The 26,108-nt window shown below is 34.9% G+C and overlaps 1 protein-coding gene across 2 annotated transcripts in view; it reads right to left on the bottom strand.

Moving 5' to 3' along the window:
- Window positions 1-92: 92 nt before the first annotated feature.
- Window positions 93-26,108, bottom strand: part of MFN1 (mitofusin 1) — a 33,821-nt gene continuing 7,805 nt past the window's right edge. For both annotated transcript variants that reach the window (XM_060099162.1, XM_060099164.1), the window contains 14 exons: window positions 25,058-25,182; window positions 23,628-23,736; window positions 21,915-22,022; window positions 18,726-18,879; window positions 18,547-18,614; window positions 13,060-13,181; window positions 11,265-11,391; window positions 10,994-11,098; window positions 10,595-10,697; window positions 10,226-10,455; window positions 8,159-8,311; window positions 6,808-7,004; window positions 4,345-4,479; window positions 93-2,261 (listed from right to left, as the gene is read on the bottom strand). In XM_060099162.1, the coding sequence (XP_059955145.1) occupies window positions 2,180-2,261; window positions 4,345-4,479; window positions 6,808-7,004; window positions 8,159-8,311; window positions 10,226-10,455; window positions 10,595-10,697; window positions 10,994-11,098; window positions 11,265-11,391; window positions 13,060-13,181; window positions 18,547-18,614; window positions 18,726-18,879; window positions 21,915-22,022; window positions 23,628-23,736; window positions 25,058-25,182 (1,818 nt within the window). In that variant the 3' untranslated portion in view covers window positions 93-2,179. The remainder of the gene's footprint in view (window positions 2,262-4,344; window positions 4,480-6,807; window positions 7,005-8,158; window positions 8,312-10,225; window positions 10,456-10,594; window positions 10,698-10,993; window positions 11,099-11,264; window positions 11,392-13,059; window positions 13,182-18,546; window positions 18,615-18,725; window positions 18,880-21,914; window positions 22,023-23,627; window positions 23,737-25,057; window positions 25,183-26,108) is intronic.

Below are 26,108 nucleotides of genomic sequence, written 5' to 3'. Positions count from 1 at the left end.
GTCTCCCCAAGATAGCCATAAAAATCATTAAAAGATTAAAACTCACTAAATGCCAGTATAAATGCTACATTTATCAACTATCAGGCAAACAAATTTTATTTTCACCTTGCATACTTATAAAAAATCTAGTTTTGTAAAAAGTTGAAGGTTACACAAAGTTTATAAATAATCCTGCAAACATACATAGTAGACAGTCAAGTAAATGTGCAATAACTTTGAACGATAACAGCTACAATTCTTTATAATTCATGGGCTTGGTCATAGGTGCACTTATTATCCCTAAGCATAAAGGCTGGGCTTCATTATTTTAGTGTCCCATTTCCAACACTCATATTTTCAAGCTTGATCAGGCGGAACTGGATTCAAACTAGTGATGAAAAACTTAGTATAAACTTACTATACGAGAACCACTATTCTGTAGTTCCCAAACTTCAGCATGCATCAGATCACCTTGAGGGCTTGTTAAACCAGAGATTCCTGGTCCCCAAACCTAGTATTTGATTCAGTAGGTCTAGGATGAGACCCAAGAATGTAGTTCTTACAACCTCCCTAGTGTAGTGCTACTGTTGACTGAGGGACTAAACTGTGAGAACCACTGTACTATACTAATGAGGTGATACCAAACCACTATGCTATTTCGAAAGTTCAAGTACTTGCGTATAAAGATTAAGGCAAAAAAAAAAAAAAAAAGATTAAGGCCTTGAAATTGTAAACTTAATTAGCAGTACCCAGTCTTAGACATGTTTTTCATGTTGCAATTGTTACCTAATCCCACTTCTTGGTGGCTTGTATCATTTTTTGGTTATAAAGCAACAATATTAGCCATAAATGAATATTTATTTGGATTTGAATATTGCATTCTAATATCTGATTTGCATAAAAAATATTTTTGAAAGGCTTCTGTGGCCTAAATGTTATTTTCTCCTTAAAATATCCTGGAAAACAGTGTTGCACCTGTTGTGAAAAGACTGAATAGCATCCAGGAGCCTTAAAGGCACAGAAAAAGAAGTACTGAGTATTAAAAGAAAAAAGCGTGAAATGTTATCCCTCCCATGGAAAAGCAGCATAAACTATACTGGGCAAATGTGCTGTGTCTTCTGGGATTGTTCCTTTCTAACAAGCATCTAGGTGATGCTGATTTGGTGGTCCTCAAAACTACTTTTTGTGTAGCAAAGCCTTAGACTGTCAGTTTTTTAATGTTTCCATATAAGTTTTCTATTAGTTTTTAACAGAAACAAACAATACTTGAACTCATAAACATTTCATTAAGGTAAAAAAACGTAATAATTTTTAACCGTGACCTGTCAAATTCATACAATTAAATGTTTAAAAGCCACTCCGGGGGACAACCCAGCAGTATCCTTGGCAAATACTTTCTAAAGAACAGCATTTGTACATGACTGTAGCCACCCAAAATTCAGATCTCCCATATCGCTGGCTATTTTTTAATCACTCAAACTTAACTCTTAAAACTGAGAAAGCTTTCCTTACTGGAATCAGAGTTGAAGCTGGAAGTGTTTCTTGAGAAACATGAGAAAACTATTTAGACCCAAATACCTTTATAAGGACTCTATAATAACAAACCTATGTACTGTTTTACATCAATTTTAATGGGAATAAAAGAGGGAGTAGTAAAAAGCATTATTAGTGGTTTACATACCTGCTAGGATGGCAAAAGTGATTGTAACCTGCATAAATAATACACTCAAGAACATTCCACACTCCTTTGTGGTTAGAGCAATGCAGTTTATAAAACAAAAATGTGACTATTCCCATTGAAATAGGCATCAAAAATTCGTTTTGAGAAAGAAGATGAAAGGAGCACTCTCTAACTCCTGGATGCCAGGAAGCAGAGTTTTTCAGAATCAAAAACAAAGAGAGCCCTAATTAAGAGCAAGGCCCCACCCCTCAGGGGTCAGAGAGTTGGTTCTTTAAACTAATTCATCATTTTCACATATCAAAGGATTTTTCTTTACCCAAAATTAAAACTAAAGAGACATCACAACACTTTTCAGAAATGCACACACCCTGAGATAGATCAATACCAGGATCTACTCGAGGATTTGCTATTTAGGTATAGTTAGTATAATTCATATTTAAAGTCACTTCATAAAAATAACTGTCCCAATCTTCCAAGTTCCATCTTCTCCTATCATGATCACCAAAGCAATCTCTATTGTTAAGATTCTTCTTCATTGCTTGAATGTAGAAACTGCTTAGTAAAATTCTCCAGCTCGTTTTCAAGTTGAACAGCTTTATTTCTAATTTAAAAAAATGAATAAAACACCAATCTAATTATCATAAAGGTCAATGAGAAAAAATGCATCCCATGCAAATCTTAAAAAAAAATCACTAGCCAGCTGTTGCTACATTTGTCTGAACTCAGATCATCAACTCTTTTTAAAGCATTTATTATATGTGCTACTGTAACTTTGCAATAAACACAGAATCTAATGGCCAGAAGAAAGGTATACTGAGATAAAATCTTTAATAAGAATGAAAAGCCTAAGAGACAGTGGAGTCATATCACCTTACATGGGAGTTACATCCTAAGTCACATAAAGACATAATTGTTCTTGAATTCCATTAAGCATAAAGTGTAGAATAAGTGGCTTTATGTATACACAAAGTAGCTGGCAGATGTCAAAGGACCATAGTTACCAAAAATATTTTTTTTAAATATTAAAATTGTACTTGATGCAGCCAAATGCCCATAACAAGAGGGAAAACAGAATGTAAATTGACAGGGGAATGCAGGTTTGAATCTCCCATTCTCATACTCTGCCAGGGCACAAACACATACTTAAATGAGTTTCTCTCTTTTCTTGGTCCTGTTTTGTTTGTTGCTAAGTGCATATGGTCAAGGTCATAAGTTAAATGTTCATGTGAACTCCACTGTATATTTCTTCAGGTAATGCTCCTGAAGCCTTAGTTAAGTTAAATTATATCTGAATGGCTAAGCCCAATTTAGTAACAAGGGAGATTCCAAATATTATGTTAATAATATTCTAAACTTATAATATTATGTTAATATTATTCTAAACTTTCCTATTAGAAGAATTAGCAGATCAAAAATATTGATACTTATTCAAGTCAGTCCTGCCAAAATTTGAAAGCTACGTAAGTACCAATAATCTATTTTTTTTTTTTTTTTTTGTGGTATGCGGGCCTCTCACTGTTGTGGCCTCTCCCGTTGCAGAGCACAGGCTCCGGATGCTCAGGCTCAGCGGCCATGGCTCACGGGCCCAGCCGCTCCGCGGCATGTGGGATCTTCCCAGACCGGGGCACGAACCCGTGTCCCCTGCCTCGGCAGGCGGACTCCCAACCACTGCGCCACCAGGGAAGCCCCCAATAATCTATTTTATCAGTTACGGCTTTTTACTATAGCAAGATGAAAAAATATTAAAAAACCTACCTAGGTTAAAGAAAAATTTCTATTGGATATAGTTTCACCAAATTTGAAAAGCTGTATTTGGGATGAACTTAAAATAGGAGCAATGGATATGTGAAATTCATTTGGGTGTATTTGTGTGTGTGAAGTGATACCGGGGTTTAAGTGGTAGGCAGTCACCTTTTTCAGAGACCCTGAAATGGAGATGCAATGAGAATGTGACTGCTTAATCTTTTCAGATTAAGATACCAGGGATGGACACTATCACAGGTGTTTTAAGTATAATGTCCCAAAATCCATGTCATAAGGACAGCCTCTCCAATTTGCAGAAGTTGCAAACTGTTTTTATACAGGCAACTGTATGTAGCATGTGCCCTGGTAAGTAGCAGCAGGAAGTAAATGACGCTTAATGATTCTACCAGACTTGTAGGTGAGCCAGCTAATGAGTAATAAGCTGAAAGTTAAGAACTGCCAAGAAGTATAGATCTCGTGGTGACACTTCTGGTCTTGACCCCCAAAGCACAATTTATTTAGACTCCAAAGCATCCATGGCAGATCATATTAAACCAGAATTCCACATTATATTAGGATATCTTGTTTACTTCCGTTGCTTCAAATTTAAGTATACCTAACAGTCCCCAATGAGAAGAAAAGCTATGGGTCTTGGATATGTAGGACTGAAAATTCATACTTTTAATTACAAAACTTCTGCTCTGAAAAAGGACTAGTATAGCTTAACATAGAGCTATAAGCTTAGATCTAAAAAATTCCTTTAAATTCAGATTTGTTTTTTTGTTGTTCAAATTAGCTTTCATTGAAATTGCAAAATTACAATTAAGCCAATGCAGAAAGCCAAAAATTTTAACATAAATTTGCTAGTGATTTTACATAATTATATTTTGGTAATGAAACCAATAAATGTTCGTATTATCGAGGAAAAAAGGTTCAAATACCTTAAGCGCTTTGAATTGTTCTGTATTTTCTCCAGTTGATCTATCTCTTTGGATAATCTGGCAATTTCCTCTTCTAGATGTCTTTGTGTAATATCAACTTGTTGGCACAGGCGAGCAAAAGTGGTTGCCATCTCCCTTCAAATGAAAAATAATTTTATCAGCAGTCATGAATGTCTTTTAAAATGAATAAGCTTTAATTTGAAGCTTATATAAGAAAAGAGATCACAAGTTTAAAAAATTCCCCAAAATATAAGGTATCAAAGAACACGGCTAAGAATGGTATGAGGGAGGGTATGGCACTTGTAAGCTTAATATGACTGTGGGCTTAATTTCATCTGGCCTCAAGACAAATGCTCAGTGGGTAATAATATTACTCTGCCATATTGCTGTGAATATGAATAAGCTATAAAAAGGCGAAGGATGGGTATATTTCTTCAGAAGCATAATAAGCCTTACTCTTGTCCCCTGCCTATAAATATAAATTACTGAGAACAGGAAAGAAAATTTCATGAACTTCTGTGACAGTCAAAAATACTTTAAACTATAGCAACATTTAACCACATTTCTAGAACAAAAGGGCTGTATTTAATTTGTGTGCTAGTTAATATGTTAACTTTGGCAAATATTATATTTATATTTTTGCAACTGGGAGCATGCCTACTAGGTGTGTACTGCTGGAATTTGATGAAGTGACTTGTTTTTCTCTGCAACTATTCTCCTGCGCATCTTCATCTTTCCCAGGGTCCTTTCCCCCTCCATTCTCTCCCTATCTGACCAAATACCAATATCAGACAAATGAAGCATCTTTTTATTTTAATATTTTATTACATTAATATTTAGCTAGTATTATTTTAACTGGAGTAATTATTTGAGGTTGCCTCCATTAGAGTGTAAAGTCCTCTAAGGAAGAATACAAGTTATCTTTAACTTTTAATTTCCCATAACTTCTAGCATAGTTATTGTCACACGGTAGGCAATTAATAAATGTTTGATGATGAAATGAATAGTAAGCTTCATTAATTCTCTTTTTATGAATGTGAACCTCAGCTGATTTTGTTTGGAGGTCCAGGTTATCCTCATTAAAGATCTTAATATAAATAAATCAAAATTAACAGTTATATAAAATAGGAGCTCAATAAATATTTGGTAAATGAGTGAACTAATTCAGTGGTCTCAATTCTGTGCCCTCATTGTTTCCATTCCCTACAGCTCTAACATAACTACGTTAGTACAGGCTCTGATCTTGTGTCTGAAACAGTTTAATCTCCCTGCCATTCTTGTCTCCTGAGTCTAAACCACTTTACACACCACACCACTGCAAAGTTACCTGTTCTAGAGCTAAATGTTAATTATACCACTCCCAGCGTTCCTAATTATCCAAACCTCAGTCCTAGTGTTAGGCTTATACTTGAATGGACCCCTTCTTATGTACACATCTGCCACACTGAAATTATCTCACGTTTCTGAACACATTTCTTTTCCCCCAACGTTCTTGCCTTTGGTTTGATCTGTTTTCTCTGTCTCACTCTTTCTATTCTGATGTTCAAGTCTCATCAGGCTACCTCTCCTCTAGGAAACCTTTGCTGATCCACTATCCTTCGTGATTTCAGATTCTAGGAACTTCCCTGGTAGCAGAGTGGTTAAGAATCCGCCTGCCAATGCAGGGGACACGGGTTCGAGCCCTGGTTCGGGAAGATCCCACATGTCACGGAGCAACTAAGCCCATGTGCTACAACTACTGTGCCTGCGCTCTAGAGCCTGTGAGCCACAGCTACTGAAGCCCGCGCACCTAAGAGAAGCCACCACAGTGAGGAGCCCACGCACCGCAACAAAGGGTAGCCCCCGACTCGCCGCAACTAGAGAAAGCCCACACAAAGCAACGAAGACCCAATGCAGCCAATAAATAAATACATAAATACATACTCAATGTGATTAAAAAAGAAAAAAAGATTCTAGAGCCTCACATTATGAAGCTCTCATTACTTTTTACTTTTCACCTTTTATTATAATTATATACATGTTGTTTCTTCTATTAAATTGCAATCATCTTTAGCTCAGAAAACTTTCTAATTCAGCTCTCAGGGGCACTCTAATACAGAATATTATGCATTGATTTGACTGGAGTTCTATATATTTTTACTAAATCAATGAAACATATTAAAGATACGTAAACTCGGTGGACATAGGTATTTATTATTATAATAAAATTCTCTTGAGTTTTAAAAAGTCATGCCTTTAAACCTACAAATCGGGGCTATAATAGTAAAAATAAATTACGTTTACCACCATGCATTTTGAGCCCACTTGTTTGGTATCATTCTACGTTTTCCACTTTGGTGGCAATTATAAAATGTGTTCATGTTGTGATAATTCTTTGAGCTGTACTCTTATTTATGCATTTCTGCATGTATGTCCTACTTCAGTAAAGCTTTAAAACAAAAATAGATGAATCTTTCAACTTACTGTTGTACTTGATGGCTGCAGTTGGCGCTTGTGAAGCTAACAATCAGTTGCAGTTTTTCAGTTGCATAATTCACAAATTGCTGTTTAAAGGCTCTCTCCTTGGCACGGGTGGTCCAAGTCAGCCTTTCATAAAGATACAAAGCTCCGTACATACTTAATGAAACAGATATGAGTTTCCAGCCTACAGTTTTCCAAATCTGTAAGATAAATTCACAGCTTACTTTGAGAAAGAAAAATACCACTAGGGAGATTGTACTAAAAGGCATTTTAGAAAACTCATTGGCTCCCTACAGATCTTTTGAGTCAGATCCATTTTTTAAACATGTATATTCCTTCTCTATGAGAAAATATGAAATTACCAGAAATCAAGCCAAAAAAAGGAGCAGCACATAAATACCAGGCAAGAACTTTTATAACCTGCCAGGCATTTGGTAAGTTGATTTAATGTATCTCAAAAAGGGATGTTAATTTTTTCAGGTCAAAGGTTTAAAAAACCAAAATGAACTATATATAAAATAGTTAACTGGGAGTTCCCTGGCGGTCCAGTGGTTAAGACTGCATGCTTCCACTGCAGGGGGCACAGGTTCGATCCCTCGTTGGGGAACTAAGATCCCACATGCCGTGTGGTGCAGCCAAAAGAGAAAAAAGAAGAAAAAAATAGATAACCAACAAGGACCTACTGTATAGCACAGAAAACTATACTCAATATTTTGTAATAAACTATAAGGGGAAAGAATCTGAAAAAGAATAGAGATATATATAGTTGTGTAACTGAATCATTTGCTGTACACCTGAAACACAACATCGTAAATCAACTATACGTCAATAAAAACAAAACAAAAACCCAAAATAAACCTATGCTGTTAATGATATGAAAAAAACTTTTAGCATATAAGAACTACTACAAAAAATAATATTTAATACTTTAAGGCAGATCCCTTTGGTATTTGGAGAAGGCTAGATAAGGGACCTGGATCATTCCTGTTACTCCAATGCACAAATATTGTTTCTTCGTGTGCTATGATGTAAAAGTAGGAAGTATTATTTATGTTGTGGTAATCATTTCACAATATATACATATATTAAATCATGTCATACACCTAAAACTAATACTATTTTATATGTCAATTATATTTCAATTAAAATTTTTTTAAAATATTTATTTTTAAGATTAGACTTGTGAAAGCCAATTCACTAATTTTAACTTACAACTTTTCATGTCATCTTATAGATCCTGGAAACTGAAGTAAATATATCTTTCTTTTCCTGATCTAGCAGGTAGCTTTGCAATAATTTCAAATTCAATTACACTAAAAAATACTGTTTCAAAAAAAAAGGTATTATTTCTTACCACTCCTCCAACAACAATGATGCCCATAGAAGTTCTAGACGTAAGAGAAGCTAATGCTGTTATTAAGGTAACCATGAGTTCTTCCTGTGACGCATTATCTGGTGTTGCTGGATTGGCAGGAGCAGTGGGAGTAGAAGCTAAAGATCTGGGGAGCTAATAAGGTTGGGGAGGGAGGATTAATTCAATTAAACCACTACAAATGGAATAGTTACATTTACAAAATTCGATTGTATTCTCTTTTAAAATTACAGTAGTAAATCTACAAAAAGAATGACTCCAATTAATGAGTTTACCATAAATACATGAAGAAAATAAAAATGGTCTGAAAATTATCTCCTGTGACATGTACCAATGATATCATGAAGAATGAATTTTCATAACGTACAATGAGTCTACCTAAAACAACAGGCCTTCAACTCTCAAATGAAATTAAAACTGTATATAAAAAAAATTTTTTTTACACCAAAAACACAATCCTTTAAAAAAAACTGGACTTCAAATTTAAAACCTTGGGAATTCCCTGGCGGTCTATATGCTTTCACTGCCGAGGGCCCGGGTTCAATCTCTGGTTGGGGAACTAAGATCCTGCAAGCTGCGTGGCCAAAACAAATAAAATAAAAAATAAAAATAATAATAAAAGCAAAATTAAAATCTTTTACACTTCAAAATACACCATAAGCAAATGAAAAGGCAAGCTACAGACTAGAAAAACATACATATTTGGAAATCATGTATCTGATAAAGACTTGTATCTGGAATATATATATATATAAAGAACTCCCACAAGTTGATAAGAAGCCAAATAACCTAATTTAAAAATGGACAAATGATTTGAATAGACATGTTACAAAATAAGATACACAAATAAGCACATGAAAAGATGTTCAAAATCATCAGTCATTAAGGAAATACAAATCAAAACTACAATTAGGTACAACTTCACATCTGCCATAATAAAAAAGACGATAACCAGTCTTGATGAGCATGTGGAGAAAGAGAACCTTAATACACTGCTGGTGGGAATGTAAAATGGTGCAGCTGCGTTGGAAAACAGTTTAGCAGTTCCTCAGAAAGTTAAACATGGAGTTACCATGTGGTCCAGCAATTTCACTCCTAGACATACTCAAGAGGAATGAAAACAGATGTCCACATAAAAACAGTCTATGAGTATTTAAAACAACATTATTCATAATAGCCAAAAAGTACAAACAACTCAAATGTCCATCAATTGGTGAATGGATAAATAAAATGTGTGATATCCATAATGGGATATTATTCATCCAAAAAAAGAAATGGAGTATTGATACATGCTACAACATTCATATACCATGATGACAAACCTTGAGAACATTACGCTAAGTGAAAGTAGCCAGTCACAAAACGCCACATTTTGTGTGATTCCATTGATATGAAATGTCCAGAAGGGTAAAAATGATAGCTAGAGAAACCTGAATAGCAGTAGGGCTGGAGATGGAAATGACAACTGACTGCAAATGGGCACAAGGGTAGCCTTTGGGGTGACAGACATGTTCTAAAACTGGATTGTGGTGATGGTTTTACAACTCTGTAAGTTTTCTGAAAGCTTATTGAATTGAGGGACTTCCCTGGTGGCGTAAATGGTTAAGAATCCGCCTGACAATGCAGGGGACACAGGTTCGAGCCCTGGTCCGGGAAGATCCCACATGCCGCGGAGCAGCTAAGCTCATGCACCCCAACTACTGAGCCTGTGCCCTAAAGCCCATGAGCCACACTACTGAGCCCGCGTGCCTAGGGCCCGTGCTCCGCAACAAGAGAAGCCACCACAATGAGAAGCCCACGCACCACAACGAAGAGTAGCCCCCGCTCACTGCAACTAGAGAAAGCCAGCACGCAGCAATGAAGACCCAACGCAGCCAAAAAAAAAAAAAAAAAAGAAAAAAAAATTAATTTTAAAAATTATTGAATTGATAAATTCAACAAAGTTTTTAAAAAGAGACTCTAAACTGGCAGAATCAGATACATACCTGTATAGTACAGCAATAACCACCTAATAAAAAGCCTACTCAAAAAAAATATATATATATATACCTGAAAGATAGGTTCCGATAATCCTAGAAGCACCCGCTGAGCATTTGTAGGACCCAAGAAACGATGGACAAGGGAGGACCAGCCCAAGGAAAAATGAAATACAATATCCTCTTGAAAATCTGAACATAACTTATGGCAATTTAGGTCATAGCTGAGATCAAATTTCTTGCAAGGAATCAGTGTATGTAGTTTATTCTGTATACCAGCTGGAAGTAATGGCTTCAAATTTTCTAGAAAGAACCGAATTATGATATTTTAGTTAACAACAGTAAATAATATTTTATAAAATATCTAAAGGATTTTATAATAAATCTTTTAACAAAGACATAAAGAAAAAACTACACACGAACTTGCAGACATAAATATTACCAATAATTTCTTGCTGGGATTGAAGCATTGAAGCATTGACTTCATTGGTGCACCGATCAGCCAAATTTCTTCCCATTCCATCTTCTATGTGCTTATTTAACTCCTGTTAACAATGGTAAATGTCCACATTATTTTTTCTCTAGAATATATGCAGATTTTATTAAAATGTCAAAAAAGTAGTAAACACTAAAATGATCTTATTCTTTTCTAAGATGATAATTCTTCTGTGTACTTTATAGTTTAGATTTATTACAAGAGTGCACAGGAGATGTAATAGTTTAATCATGTACTGATTGCCATGAAGACACTAAAATGGCCAAACCACTAAAGAGTGGAATAAGAGTCAGAATAAAATAAGGAAACTGTATCTGAATAACATTTAACTACAATTTAACTTACATTTTTATATACTTTCAATACACTTGGAGTAGGATGAAACTCAGAACAAAATTCATCAACCAAAACAGAGAGTCGACAAATTTCATCTGTCATTGCACATGAAACCTAAAAATATTAAAATATTTAAACAAGATTACCAACTATTCAAAAAAATTAAATTGAAAAAAAACTTAAATATTCCTTTAAGGTAACAGATAACATTTTTAGCATTATCAAAAGTATTTCCATTCCCAGATATTATAATCACAAAGACAAAGCTAATGTTACCCACCTTATTTGCAACCTCCTCTGTAACCTCCCTGATTTTTTTCTTAACATCTAGTGTTAAAAGGTTCATCTGGTTTCGGATAAAGTCCAGTCTATCAATTTGGTCTTCCCTCTCTTCTATTGAATAAACCCTATTATAGTATGAAAAGGAATTAATATTCAGGGTATATTAAAGTCCCAAAGAAATTAAGTACAAACACTCACTTATATATTGAACCATCTGTTAGCATGATAGAAGAAAAAAAATCTTGTATTTCAACATCTAAAAGGATTCAAATAATATTTCACTTATAAAATGTTTTACAGATGATTGGATATAAACTGTCTCTCTGCTCATGTGGTACCTGAATCCCACAAAGGATTAATAAGGATGCTAAATCTCCACCCATTTCATAGATATGAACAGTCAAAACAGAATTAACTCAATATTAAGTCTACTTAATAAACAGGGGCCAGTAAACAGCACTCTGCAAGCCCAATCCAGCCATCCGCTAGTTTCTGTTAAAGTTTTCTTGGAATACAGCCACAAGCATTCATGAACCTATTGTGTATATGGCTGCTTTTGCTCTAAAACCACAGAACTGAGTAGTTGCCAAAGAGACAGTATGGCCTACAAAGCCTAGAATATTTACTATCTGCTAAAATTTGTCAACCCCTGGATGATATAGGAAAATAAAAGCCTGAGATCCTTTTAAGATCATTTTTCCCAAGACATCTGTTCCCAAGGCAAGATTATACAAACCACCCTCAAATCACATCTTTTTTGTGCTACGTTTATTTCAATGTCCTATATTTTTATAAAAATTAAGGTCAATCCAGTGGACGAATACTTACTTTGGCTACCATAATAAAGCAACTGAGCTCACTATACAGAAACAGTGTGCACAGGGCCAGAGATCAGAATCTGGGTTCTGATCCTTGAGTTTTATATGCTGCAAATTCTCTAATGTTGTACATAATGCATTCCTGCTAAAGTGTCAAAATTAGGCAACAGACCTAGATATGAGTGGAGTTTTGTTCTCAGCAAGATCAAATACATTTAAAATCCCCAATTTTATATCTTGGATTTAATCTTAGATGCTTTATATATTCCCATTGATTGACTTAAACCCACTTAAAGGTCCAATTGAGGCTTAACATCATTATGCTTATAACATCTAATAACATCTTAATCTCTGTTTCAAGTATACCAAGTTTGTGAGAACTACCCTTTTCTTCGACTAGTGTTGGCACTTTCGTGTATTCATTTTCATCATTACAAGGTAATAAATGGAATAAAATACTGCAGTATAGTATGACATATAGAGTAATGCTTACCAAATTCACTTTCTGGCTGGCAGGTAGTATCACCTTGTTTGTTTACCAGCTGATATAAAACCACAACTGGCATAAAGAAGTGATTTCAAGGTTTCAATGTATGAACATATGAAAGATGAGTGATAGGTTGAATGTAAAAAGAGGATCACCTGTTTTGGACTTCTTCGAGAAATTCTGCTGGAAGAAATGGTTCTTTCACTGCTTTAAAGACATTTAAAGCCACTGAACATTTTAAAATCACAGCTCACACACGAGAATACTGAGATCCAGGGGATGTAAATGATGTATTTGTTCAAGGTTGTAAAAAAAATATTTACAGTTTCAAATATTCATTAAAAAACATGCCAGTAGGCATCAGCTAAACCTACAGGGTTGATGTTAGTGTGAAAGGTATTTAATAATATAAAAATTTTAAACCTTAGTCTAAAGAATTCATATTGACACAAAAATAATTTTTATTTTGCAATAAAATGAATTCATACCTTTTCTCTGCTGCTGCCACGTTTATTGAATCCATTATGTTTTTCACAGTTTCTAGTATCTGTTTAGCTCTGATAGTGTGCTGTTCAAACTTTGTTTTCACTGCTGACTGCGAGATACACTCCTGCGAGGGGCCCAAGCCATAACACATTACTGTAATTCCATCCCAACATTTTCAGGAATTTAAACACAAAAACTTGCTGTTTGGAATGTTAACCAAAACAGACATAAGGATAGAAAATAAATGGATGACAAACACAACTTAAAATTATAAAGGTAAAAAAAAATGTCAAAAATTTAAAAGTTAAAGGCTTTAACAGCAAGTTCATAGCTTTGTGTAATTTTACACAGTAATGTGCAATGGTTCTTTGACTATATTATTTTTTAAAATAAATTAAAAAGGGTGCTATTTTCAATGTTAAACAAGGCTTCCTATTAGGATTACTAATTTTATTTGGGTCACCTTTAATCTACTTCTAGTCCATCTATCTTGATTTTTCTCATATTTGCAATGAAAACCTCATGAAGTTCTTAAGCCATGAAATAGAATTCTACATTGAAAAAAATGAATGATATGATTCACATAAAGTTAGTAAAAAGGACTTCTACAGATTAAAGCTTGAACAAACTGAAAAATACTATTTAACAGCAAACAACCTAAGTAATATTTTAAATTGTTCATAGAAAAATATCTAAAGCTATTTCTAAGATAATCTCATTATTGTCATTGGACTACAGTGTGTGCATACAGGTCAGAATGATGCCTTATCTCATGCTTCACTTTCAAGCTAACTGTAGCTCACAACTTACTAACAGTTGTACAAATCAATTAGTGTTTCATGACCAGTGTTTTTTACACAGAGAATACATCAGAATGCACCACATATGATCATGGATGTTTCTTTTGTGAAATTTTATTTCAGTTTCAATATATGTGCATATTACTTGCTATTTAAAACATTTACTGTGATTCATCATTTAAGTGCTAGCAAAATTATTAAATTAAAATTGGCCTTTCAGTTTTACATCATAGAAAAGTCAAATTCTGTACTGACATAACATTTGAAAACAACTGCAAGTGTAGAGAAATACTATCTGGTCTTTGAACAACCAAGAACACTCATCTGGGTCACGACATCAAATTAGGGATATACCCCCCAACTCTCCAATATTTCCATGAATTCATCTTCTTGAACTTAATATAAAACCAGTACAAATTGTGGTAATTACTTCTGAAAGTAATTACTATCCTTTATCAAAATAAATAGCTTTTAAGCTTTAAAAGGTAGTCACTTAATACTCTAGCACTATATTTGTTATGGTGAAATCATTAGTATATTATATATTCATTCAGTGTTCTATTTATAATCTATGCTGAGCCTTCACATCTCTAAAATGATTATTTCACTAAGACAGAAGAGACTTTTAAATTCTCTCTTTGGTATTTTTTTGAGGTACAGAAAACAAAGCAGATTCATTTCTTTAGCTATAGGGCACATGAGGGTAATTCATGTAGTTAACAGTTTATGTCTTAACTCAGAGCCCATTACTTTTTTTCAGTGCATAGTCTTACTTTTGCACATTGTCAAGCTCATTTATACATCACTCAATTAACACTAATCCTGAAGAGATTAGTAATAAGAAGTTACAGTATTCCTGTTCTGTATATGCCAAAGCAGAAGCCACCAATATCTACACAATATTAAACATTTAAAGTGCAAACTGCTTATTTTTTAATGACCAAAACAAAGTTTTAATTTTACTTTAAATAACTATCTCATAAATTGCCAAATTAACCGTCACAAAAACAATAATAAAAGAATAAAAATATTTTTAAAAGAAAAAAAAGTTAAAAGAAATTCTGTTCCTCGATGAAGCAGATCTAGATATCAGCAATGAAGACCCCAAATTTGTAGATAACAGCACAGTATTAGAGCTAGACTAGAGAAAAAGAAAAGAACTCCAAAAGTTATTAGGCAATATACAAGTTACTCCTTGATTCAAAAATATACATTGGTGAATAAGTATAAAGAAGAAAACAGGCAATCTTTTTCTAATTAAAAAGTATCCCACACTGACGTTCCCGCTGATCAGAAAAATATCAGAAGTCAACTGCAAAAGGAATACTCTATTCCAAACTAAGTACAGGGAATGCTAATTTATTTATTTTTTTAATATTTATTTATTTGGCTGTACCAGGTCTTAGTTGCAGCATGTGGGATCTAATTCCCTGACCAGGGATTGACCCCGGGCCCCCTGCATTGGGAGCACTGAGTCTTAGCCACTGGACCACTGGGGAAGTCCCAGGGAATGCTAATTTAAATAAAGGTTCTTTACTGAACCATTTCTCAGAGCCCTTTATACACTAATATACTTAAGAATCTCCATGGGAGAAATATATAGCATGCAGCAGTTCCCAGACTTATTTTATCAGGAACTCTAATTTTCCAAGGAGAAGTTTAAAATACTACACCAGACAATTTAAATTCCATCTTGTCAGAGTATCCTGTAGGCTGTAAGATTTAGAACCAAAGCAATAATCACATCTCAATTATCACCATCTTCTGATTTTCTAATAACATCTACAGCAAACAGCTGATGATTTAGTCATACGTAGTTACAAATTTGTAAATATTAATATTTATGTGTAATTAAGACATACAGGGCTTCCCTGGTGGCGCAGTGGTTGAGAGTCTGCCTGCCGATGCAAGGGACACGGGTTCGTGCCCCGGTCCGGGAAGATCCCATATGCTGCGGAGCGGCTGGGCCCGTGAGCCATGGCCGCTGAGCCTGTGTGTCCGGAGCCTGTGCTCCGCAACGGGAGAGGCCACAACAGTGAGAGGCCCGCGTACCACACACACACACACACAAAGACATACAACCAGCTTGACAAGTCCCCTTGATTAAAGACCCTAAATACCCAATAACATGCTATTTACCACTCCCAACGTATTATTTGAAATATCTTAAACTGCAAGAAAGAACACCAAGATACAATATACCTTTCAAGTAAATATACCAAATGTTAACATTCAGCTTTGTTTACCTTTCCTTCTCTCTCTCCATGCAGATTTATATAGATAAGTCTATATAGATATTCATCTTTATACATACCTGTATATATTTCTTCCTGCTGAACAATTTGACAGTTCATTGTAACCACCACAGCCTTACTACTAAATATATTAACATGTGTCTCCTAAGAACGGGGACATTTTCCTATACAACCACAAAACAATTACTGTATTCAGAACTTATATCACCGGGACAATCCTGAGCCTGCGCTTCCGGAACCTGTGCTCCGCAATGGGAGAGGCCACAGCAGTGAGAGGCCCGCGTACTGCACAAAAACAAAAACAAAAACAAAAACAAAAACCCCCAAAATACTATGTATCAACTGATAAATTAACCAAAGTCTTTGGAGGAAAAGCAAAGCAATCAGATAATTGGTAAATCCAATTAAGGTTTAAAATACACAGATATTTCTTGTATCCTTTATCCATCTATATCTACATATAAGTATATATATAGATATAGAAAAGGAATACAAAAATTTTTTAAATAAACAATTTTATACTAAACATAAATTCTCAGAAATGCACCAATTTATAGGAAATCATAAATTACCAAAATTAGTTTTAAAAGTAACATATTTTAGCTTTGGCAAAAAGTTGAAAAGAGTTGTCAGTGCAGTTACCAAAAAAAGGTTTGGCCATCCAGACAAAATTTTTTGCCATCTGATTATTTCTTTAGGTAAATTCAAATAATTTCTAGCTGATTCTCATTTTATATCATAGTTTTAAACAAAAATTTCAAACTCTAAAGCCTAACATTCTCCATGCTCTTGCTCATATACAGTTTTTTCCATATATAATTTTTAGATGCTCAAATGAACTTTTACAATAAAAAAGTGAAATGCCAAGTTTCTTCTAAAAACATTAAAAAGAATAGTTCCTAAGTCTGCCTGATTATTGCAATCACTCAGGGAGCTTTAAATATATAACAGATTCCTAGGTCCATCCTAGCCCTACTGGATTAGTCTCTGAGATGAGTCAGGAGTCTGCAGTTCTCTAAAGTACCTCATCATCAGCCGGGTTTGAAAACCAGTGCTCTACAGCACATCTTTTATTCTTCTCATTCCCACCTCTTCAAGGAGATATTCTGGGAAATCAAATGCTGTACCAGGAACCAATATGAAAGAGGTATAAATGTATAACTGAACAGTATATGATTTGGTAGGAGAAATCAATGACAAACACACATGCACACAAACACACAGGAAGAAAGAAAAGCTCAGTAAATAAGAAAAGACAAGGGAAACAATGATACGCTCCCCAATTATTTTCTCCATGGATGAAATGACTACAACTGCTAAGAGTGAGGAGAGCATTGAATCTCTTGTGAAAGCAAAAGGGAAAGAAGATAAACAATGGTCTTTGAGTAACTGGGATATCATATATCCTATAGCTTAGCTTGACAAGACACCTACTGATATCCCAGGGGCCTCTGAACAATCAGAAACATCTTACCAAGATAGCAGAGAGTGAGTTTTCTTAAACACCTTGTCTTTATCTACCTAATGGTCTTTCTCTCTCTCACCAAATTAAAAATAGGGGATAGTGAGCAAATGGTTAATTTTTAAAAATTCTGCCAAGTACATTCAACATTTATGTCCTTACTATTAAGACAGTTACTACTTATAAGGAAGAATAATTACTGATGGAAGTTTTTGTTCAGTTCTGAAGTATTTGTGTTCATCTGCAGGTGAGGAGATATGCAATCTAATAAGCACAACTAAGAGATAAATTAGAGTCAAGAAGATTAACAGCTAAAGAATTTTTCAGTCAATGTAGAAACTTTTAATGTTTCTGAATAAAACACCTACACCAAAACATAAGAGTATCTTCCCTCCCCAGTGCTGCACGCACATTATCTATTCATGCACCTCAGCAGTTTAGATTCCTAAAATACAGGACCTATACCTTAATTATTTTTGTATTCGTTTGTTCAGGACATTTGGCATAAAACACAGAGAATTAACAGGTGACAATACAGTTTAGAAATGTAATTAACTTTTGTCCAATGACATTAACTATGTTCTATCAAAAGAAAAAAAATCTTCATTTTGCTCTATTATCCATTCCAACAGCAATTACATTTCTTTAATCTTGTGCCTGACTATTGAATATAGAATATTTTACCCACTAAGCAACAAAATATTAGAAACTAGTGTCTCATTTAAATACAAATACATTAAAGAAAAAGAATAGGAAGAAATTACAATCTTTAATTTTCCATTCTTATGGATCATCCATTTTGCAGGGACTTTCTTTCTTCCAACTTTCCTCGTTTTACTTGCTGTGTCAGAAACTACACTAAATAACACCAAAGATTATTGACAAAGGTAAGTAGTGAAAACAGAAGATTATGATCACTCTCCAAACAATGCTATGGTTTTACATTAGTCAGTACATTCACAAAATTCCTACCTCAAAGATTTGTTCAAAATTCTGAAACTCCTGCAATCTTGCCTGAAATCCTTCTCCAAGTGCCCCACCTGTAATATAGGTGAAGATTTTAAAACCTAGTATATAGCAAGATAAGATTTCTAGCATGCTATTTTTATAATCTATTTGTATTTCAAAAGGATGAAATGATGAATACATACCACCTTCTGGCATCCCCTGGACTTTGTGCTTTCTAGCACTAAGAACTTCCTTTGCAGAAACAAAAAAGATACGACTCCGTGCTTCTAAAGGATCCACAACTTTGAGCTCCTCCACCAAGAAATGTAGGCATCTTTCCATGTGCTGTCTGCGTACCTAGAAAAAAACAGGGTATTAAAAGAATTCGAATAATTAAACAAATATAACAGTTACCGGCCTATACTAAACTTCACTTATAGTGATATTATTATTATATGATATAGTAACAGTTGCCTTATACGTAACAAATCCAAAAATTCTAATAAATGAAGTTTGGTACTTGCTGACAGGAAATCTTCCTCTTAACTTAATGATTCTTCCTTGAACATTTAAAATTCTGATGGACCATCAAATACTACACAACCATTAAGAAACATACTGTAGACAAACATTAGTGTTTAATGGCATGGGGAAAGGTTCCTAATTCTGTATTAAGGATATATGATGTGTACATGTATTTATGTAAATTAATAGGTGGCATGCAGGCAATACCCACAAAACTAGGTGGCATTTTAATTTCTTCCTTAAGCTTTTATTTTCCAAATTTTCTACAGTGAAGCTATTAATACCTTTAAAATCAGAAATTAAGTGCTACAATAAATTTGCTATAATGAAGTTATTTTTATTTTGAAATCAGAACACAGATGGTATATTTTTCTTCTAAAAAACACTGGGGGGACTTCCCTGGTGGTCCACTGGGTAAGACTTCACACTCCCTATGCACGGGGCCCGGGTTCAATCCCTGATTGGGGAACTAGATCCCACATGCATGCTGCAACTAAAGTTAGCAGGCCACAACTAAGAAGCCTGCATGTTGCAACTAAAAGCTCCCACATGCTGGAACGAAGATCCCACACGCTGCAAATAAGACCCAGCGCAGCCTAAATAAATAAATAAAAATAAATATTAAAAAAAAAAACTACCTGGAATTAAAATTGGGGAGAATGCATTAGCTAGGGATTGGAGCTCTAACATTAGGTTTAACAATAGCACTTGGGTATCTAAATTAGGAAGAAGGATTAGACGTTAGTTAGGGTTTAGTACCAGCCTTTAGCATTATGGCTATGATAAGAGATCTCCATGTTAAGACTTAATAAAATTAAGCTAAATAGGAACGGAGAAGAACAATTTGTGGGTGATATTTCCTAATTCTCTGATGGTTAAATGAGACCCCAATTTGAAAGAGTATGATTATAAAGCAAGAGTTAATAACAACAGGATATAAATCGTCATATTAAGCAAAATTTCAATTTGGGGGGTGAGGGGAAGAATGAAAGCAAATAATCTAACATGTGAATAGTGATGGGATAGTGTAAATTTTATTTTTTAATGTATTTTCTAAGTTTTTTAAAATAATAAACACATACTACTATTAAAATCAGAAAAGTAGTATCAAGCAAATTAAATATTATTTGTAGACCAAATATCAGATTCTCTACCCTTTTTAAAACGAAGTTTCTAAAACCACCAGCATGACTAAAATGAAAAACAAAAACAAAAAATACTAAGTGTTGGCAAGGATATAAATCACGTGGAACTCTCAGTCTGGTGGTAGGAATATAAACTGGTATGAGCACTTCAGAAAACACTTGGGCTGTATTTATTAAAACAGCATATTCTTGGGAATTCCCTGATAGTTCAGTGGTTAGGACTCTTTTGTTTTCACTGCCAAGGGGGCGAGTTCAATCCCTGGTCAGGGAACTAAGATCCTGGTAAGCCACGTGGTGAGGCCAAAAGACAAACAATAAACCCCCAGCATATTCTTAATCTGTAATCCAGCAATTCTACTCCTAGATTATACCCATGGATTACTGATTCCTGTGTTATTGACATTTTGAGTCAGATAAATCTTTGGTTTGGGGGCAGGAGCTGTTCTGTGTTATAGGATGCTTAACAGCATCACTAGCCTCTACCAACTAGATGCCAGTAGCACACACCCTCAATTGTGGCAACCAAAATATTCCCTGGGGGCCAAAATCGCGCAGCCACTTACACTGAGAACCACTGATATATACTCAGCAGAAATATACACCAATGTGCACCAAAAAGACATATACAAGAATATGCACAGGGACCCCTCTGGTGGCCCAGTGGTTAAGAATCTGTCTTGCAACACAGGGGATGCTGGTTCAATCCCTGGTCAGGGAACTAGGAACTCACATGCCACAGGGCAACTAAGCCCACGTGCCACAACTACAGACCTCGCACACCACAACTAGAGAGAAGTCCATGCACCACAACAAGACCCAACACAGCCAAAAAATAAATAAATAAAAAAGAATATGCACAGCAGCATTATTCATGATAGCTAAAAACAGGAAATTTATCCAAATGCCCATAACTATCAGAATGAACAGATCAATTGTTATTCATAGGATGAAATACCACACAGCAATGCACTTCAGCTATGCACAACAGTATGCATACATACCACAAATGTAATGTTGAGCAAAAAACCTGACATAGAAGTAGATACTATGTAATCCCATTACATAAAGTTGAACAACCAGAAAAATTAATCTAGGGTATCAGAAAACATGGTAAGTGGTTATTTGTGGGTTGGAGGACAGAGGCTGGAAATGGGGGATACTGGGGTGCTGGAATGTTCTGCTTCTTGATCCGGATCCTTCTTGATCTGGATCCTTACACAGGTGTCAAATTTGTAAATTAACTGAGCTGGACACTTATGATTTGTACACTTTTCTGTCATGTTATACTTAAATAGAGAATTAAAAAAAACAGGGGACTTCCCTGGTGGTGCAGTGGTTAAGACTTCGCCCTCCCAATGCAGGGGGCCTGGGTTCGATCCCTGGTCAGGAAACTAGATCGGCGAGCTGCAACTAAGGAGCCTGCCTGCCAGCGACTAAGACCCAGCACAACCAAATAAATAAATAAATATTAAAAAAACAACAACAAAGAAACAGAGGGACATTTCAAGATCTAAAATGACTAGATAGTACTTTTATAACATAGCTTTCCTTCAAAGTAGCTTAATACTCTGTCTCTATCACATATCCACTTCAGGTTTTCTGTAACTATATTCTTCTCAAGAGAATAGCTGCTTATGATGTTCTATTCTATGAGGTGTATTGTTTCTTCAGATAGCAATGTACATGACTGTATTTCAAAACTTAAAGAAAAAAATAACTTACATCTTCCATATATTCTGGCTCTGATGCAGAGGCATCCCAACGATTATTCAGAATAAAAATATTAGGCTTGGAAAGTCGCTCATTTACCTTGTGAAAAAACTGTTTTTCCTGAAAAACATGAAATATCCAACAGTATGTTTACTTTTTAAAGCTCCTTTATTTTTACTTTTTTTTTTTTTTTTTTTTTTTGCGGTACGCGGGCCTCTCACTGTTGTGGCCTCCCCCGTTGCAGAGCACAGGCTCCGGACGCGCAGGCTCAGCGGCCATGGCTCACGGGCCCAGCCGCTCCGCGGCACATGGGATCCTCCCAGACCGGGGCACGAACCCGTATCCCCTGCATCGGCAGGCGGACTCTCAACCACTTGCGCCACCAGGGAGGCCCTATTTTTACCTTTATACTTGAAACTTTATTTGAATCTCAAAGTTTGAACCATTTAAGAACAGTGATGAACACCCACTGATAAAGGATCCCAAAGCACTCTGAGTATTAAACTTTCAAAGATGACAAAACGAAGATATAAGAAAGCAAAAGTTAAGATGTTCCTACTCCTCCCATCAGTCTTTTTTTGAAATTCAATTTAACCAATATTTATCTGTTTCTACTATACGCATGACATAAAAGATACTGCTAGATATGACAGTCCATATTTTCAAAAAGCTACCTCAAATCTTTTTGAAGATTTAGACTAAGTAAGTAATAATGTAAGACACATGTACAACACATCATAATAAACAATAAAGGTATATGCCATAAATAGTATAAACATCCAATTGAAATTAGGAAATGCCCCATAAAGAAGGAAGTGGTGACAAAGAAGGGCTTGAAAAGTACTGACAACAGGGCTTTTTGAAGGATGAAAAACTGGGAGGGGGAAGAACTGTGCACAAAGAATAACATAAACAAAGGTACCAAAGTCAGGATGTGTATCAAAGTTTGTTTATCCAACACCTAAATAATGTAGTTACTCTAAAACAGACTTTAAACATTTCCCTATTTTTTGTACCATCAGGTTGTAAACAACTGTCAGTGTTGTCACAGCAACACGGTTTATGGGATACAGACTGGGCCATATAAACACTAATAACACAGTGACAAAACAGGTCTTGCTGGTAACACCTCGGTTTCAATGGTGTTTGGCCATTTATATGCTTCTGATGAATAACATTTTTTTAAGATTATACAATAGTTTTAGATATTAGATATTGAAACTCTGGAAAGTTATTTGAAATAAGTCTGGCTCTAGACATTCTGGATAAATAATCTTCTATGTTTGACAGCAGCTTACAGTGTACACAGGTAAGCTGAAACCTACAGTGCACACAGATAAAGCCGGAAAAGGCTGACAAAACTCAAAGTATGAAAAGCCTTGCCTGCCAGATAGGGAGGTGAGGTGGGAGTGTTATACTTTATTCAAAAGACTTAAGCCAACAGCCTAACAATTCTGATGCCTATTCCTTCAGAAACTTGTAAATAACCACAGTGAATGTCAACAACACACATGTATCACACTGTGAACTCCAATATTCACTAGAAGCTAGAGCCATCAAACCAGAATCAGCCCTTCCAATCCCACAGAAACACAAACCCCTTCGTTCACCTCTGATATTAGAGATTCTTTCTAATCCATGACTTGAACTTCCTTCACTTTTCAGAATTAAAACAGACATCATTTCATTTCCTATCATTCAAACAAAATAATCATTAGACCCTACCGTATTCATTAGAGTTGATTCAGAGTTTGCAACCAAAACGAAGACATCAGCATCTAAGCAAAACTTATCAATCCAGCTATCCAGCTCTGTAGTGACATCTGTACCTGGACTAATGGGAATAAAATAAGAATTGTATTATATATTCTTTAAAAAGAAAATTTAGATTACAGAGAGATAATTTTTTTAAACTTTTAAGAATTAGTTGAAGTCTAAAGGATAGGATTTCTACCAGTTATCAGTCTGAAGCCTAGGAGATTTAAATTACTTTCTCAGCTATAAGACAGCAGTTGTGGAAAGCTGAGAATCTGTGCTTTATATACTTCTATTCTGCTGACAACCCCCAGAGCCTGTCCAATCAACAACTTAACAAATGCTAAAAAAAAGTTTATTTACTAAAGAGAGAAAATTTCGTGATTTTTGACAAAGCAAGTAACATGTTCACTATTTTAATCTTTTAAATCTTTATGCTTTGGAAGACTGAAAATAAGCAATGGAAAAAAAGAAAATAAAACCTAGGCTAATATACAATCTATACTATAAAACGTATAGTCCAACTGTCTATACATTGACTTGATATGTCCTGTGACAAATTGGCAAGTTAAGACGTTGGGGTCATGGATACAATCTGGCCATGAAATAAAGAAAAATTAATTAGTTAATATTATATTTAAACCAAATATTTAAATTTCCCAAGCACCTTCTCTCATCTGAACTATTTCTGTTGATTACTTGAAACTCGCTTTCAATCAAAAGGGAAGACCCTCAACCAAAAAAATAAAGATTTCCATAGAACACTGAAATTTTAACTGAAGAAAACAAAAGAGCACACCACAATTTAAAAAAATCATTTAACTACTTTTTTTGGTTAAGGACTATGCTAAAGAGATATGCATTACCATTTTATTAAGCACCAGTGTAGTAGGATGATTTTTGAAAAAACATATTAAATGCAGGTTAATCAGAAGAGCCCGAATAAATTACAAAAGCATTCGATTAATTCTTGAACAATGAAAAGCTGTATGAACTGTCCAGTGGTGATTTTGGTAAACTAAGTCTCAAGAATAATTACTGATTAAAAATAATACCTATTTAGAGTTATCTATCTAGGTATCTAGAATGAGACAATCTCTAAGGCCCAACCAATTATCCAAACTACAAAGTCAGTCTAGAGAAAAAAGTGGCAATTCTTGAAATTTCCTGTAATAGAATTAAACTGATAAATTGGCACTTTTATGAAACCATTAAAAAACAAAAAAATAATAACTTATCTATTCCATTACAATCTAGCAAATGAGAACAAAGCAGCAATTGAACATTTTTTAAGCAATTGAACATTTAAAATTTTTACATACTACATGCTAAAAGCAAGCAGCATTTCTAAAAAAAAAATACAAATACGTATGTAGAAAACAATTCGTATATAATTTTACCTATCCACCAAAACCAGGTCATCTCTCAAGAGGGCACATTTTGCCTTTGGCCAAAACACATGTACAAGACAGCCAGCTTTCAAGTCTTTGTCCATATGAAGGGCATGGGCCAGCTGATTAACTGTCTAAAGTGGGAAGGAAAGAAAAAATAAAACTCTACTTGTAACAAAATTCAATAAAAATTTAAAATATTATGATTTGGTACATTTATTTTTGCAAAACATGTAGAAAAAGCAGAACTTTAAATCTTTTGAAATAAAACCATCTGAGCAATCCTGAGAAACCTGAGGTTTAAAATTACCAAGTAAGAAAAAAAATAAGGCCTTGAAACAGTTTACTCATACCATTCTATAACGATAATCTGGGCTGGAAACATTCTAAATGTCCAAAAAATGGAACTCTGGCAATGAATCCCATGCAACCCCTGAAACTGATATTGTATGTATGAAAAGAAATTCACAATATATTAAGAGAAAAAAAGCAAATCAGAAAATAGCATATATGGGACTTCCCTGGTGGTGCAGTGGTTAAGAATCCACCTGCCAATGCAGGGCACATGGGTTCAATCCCTGGTCCGGGAAGATCCCACATGCTGCGGAGCAACTAAGCCCGTGCACCACAACTATTGAGTCTGCGCTCTAGAGCCCATGAGCCACAACTACTGAGCCTGCATACCACAACTATTGGCCCGCCTGTGCGCCTAGAGCCCGTGCTCCACAACAAGAGAAGCCATCGCAATGAGAAGCCCGCACACTGCAACGAAGAGTAGCCCCTGCTCGTTGCAACTAAAGAAAGGGCACGTGTAGCAATGAAGACCCAGTGCAGCAAAATAAATAATAAATAAATAAAATTATTAAAAAAGAAAGAAAATAGCATATATGATATAAAACAATTTTGTTTTAAAAATACAGAGAAACACCAATTTAACTCTATACCAAAGAATTTTGGAAGTGTAAGAGTTTTGGAGTTTCTTCTCTTTTTGTCTAATTGTATTTTCTGACTCTTCTAAAATGAGTTTATTGCTTAGTAATAACGGGGGAAAAATAAAGGA

This window comes from Mesoplodon densirostris, chromosome 5 (genome assembly GCF_025265405.1).
Source record: "Mesoplodon densirostris isolate mMesDen1 chromosome 5, mMesDen1 primary haplotype, whole genome shotgun sequence".
Lineage (NCBI taxonomy): Eukaryota > Metazoa > Chordata > Mammalia > Artiodactyla > Ziphiidae > Mesoplodon > Mesoplodon densirostris.
Note: the sequence above shows the minus strand (reverse complement) of the source record. Positions and strands in the feature narration are given on the sequence as shown.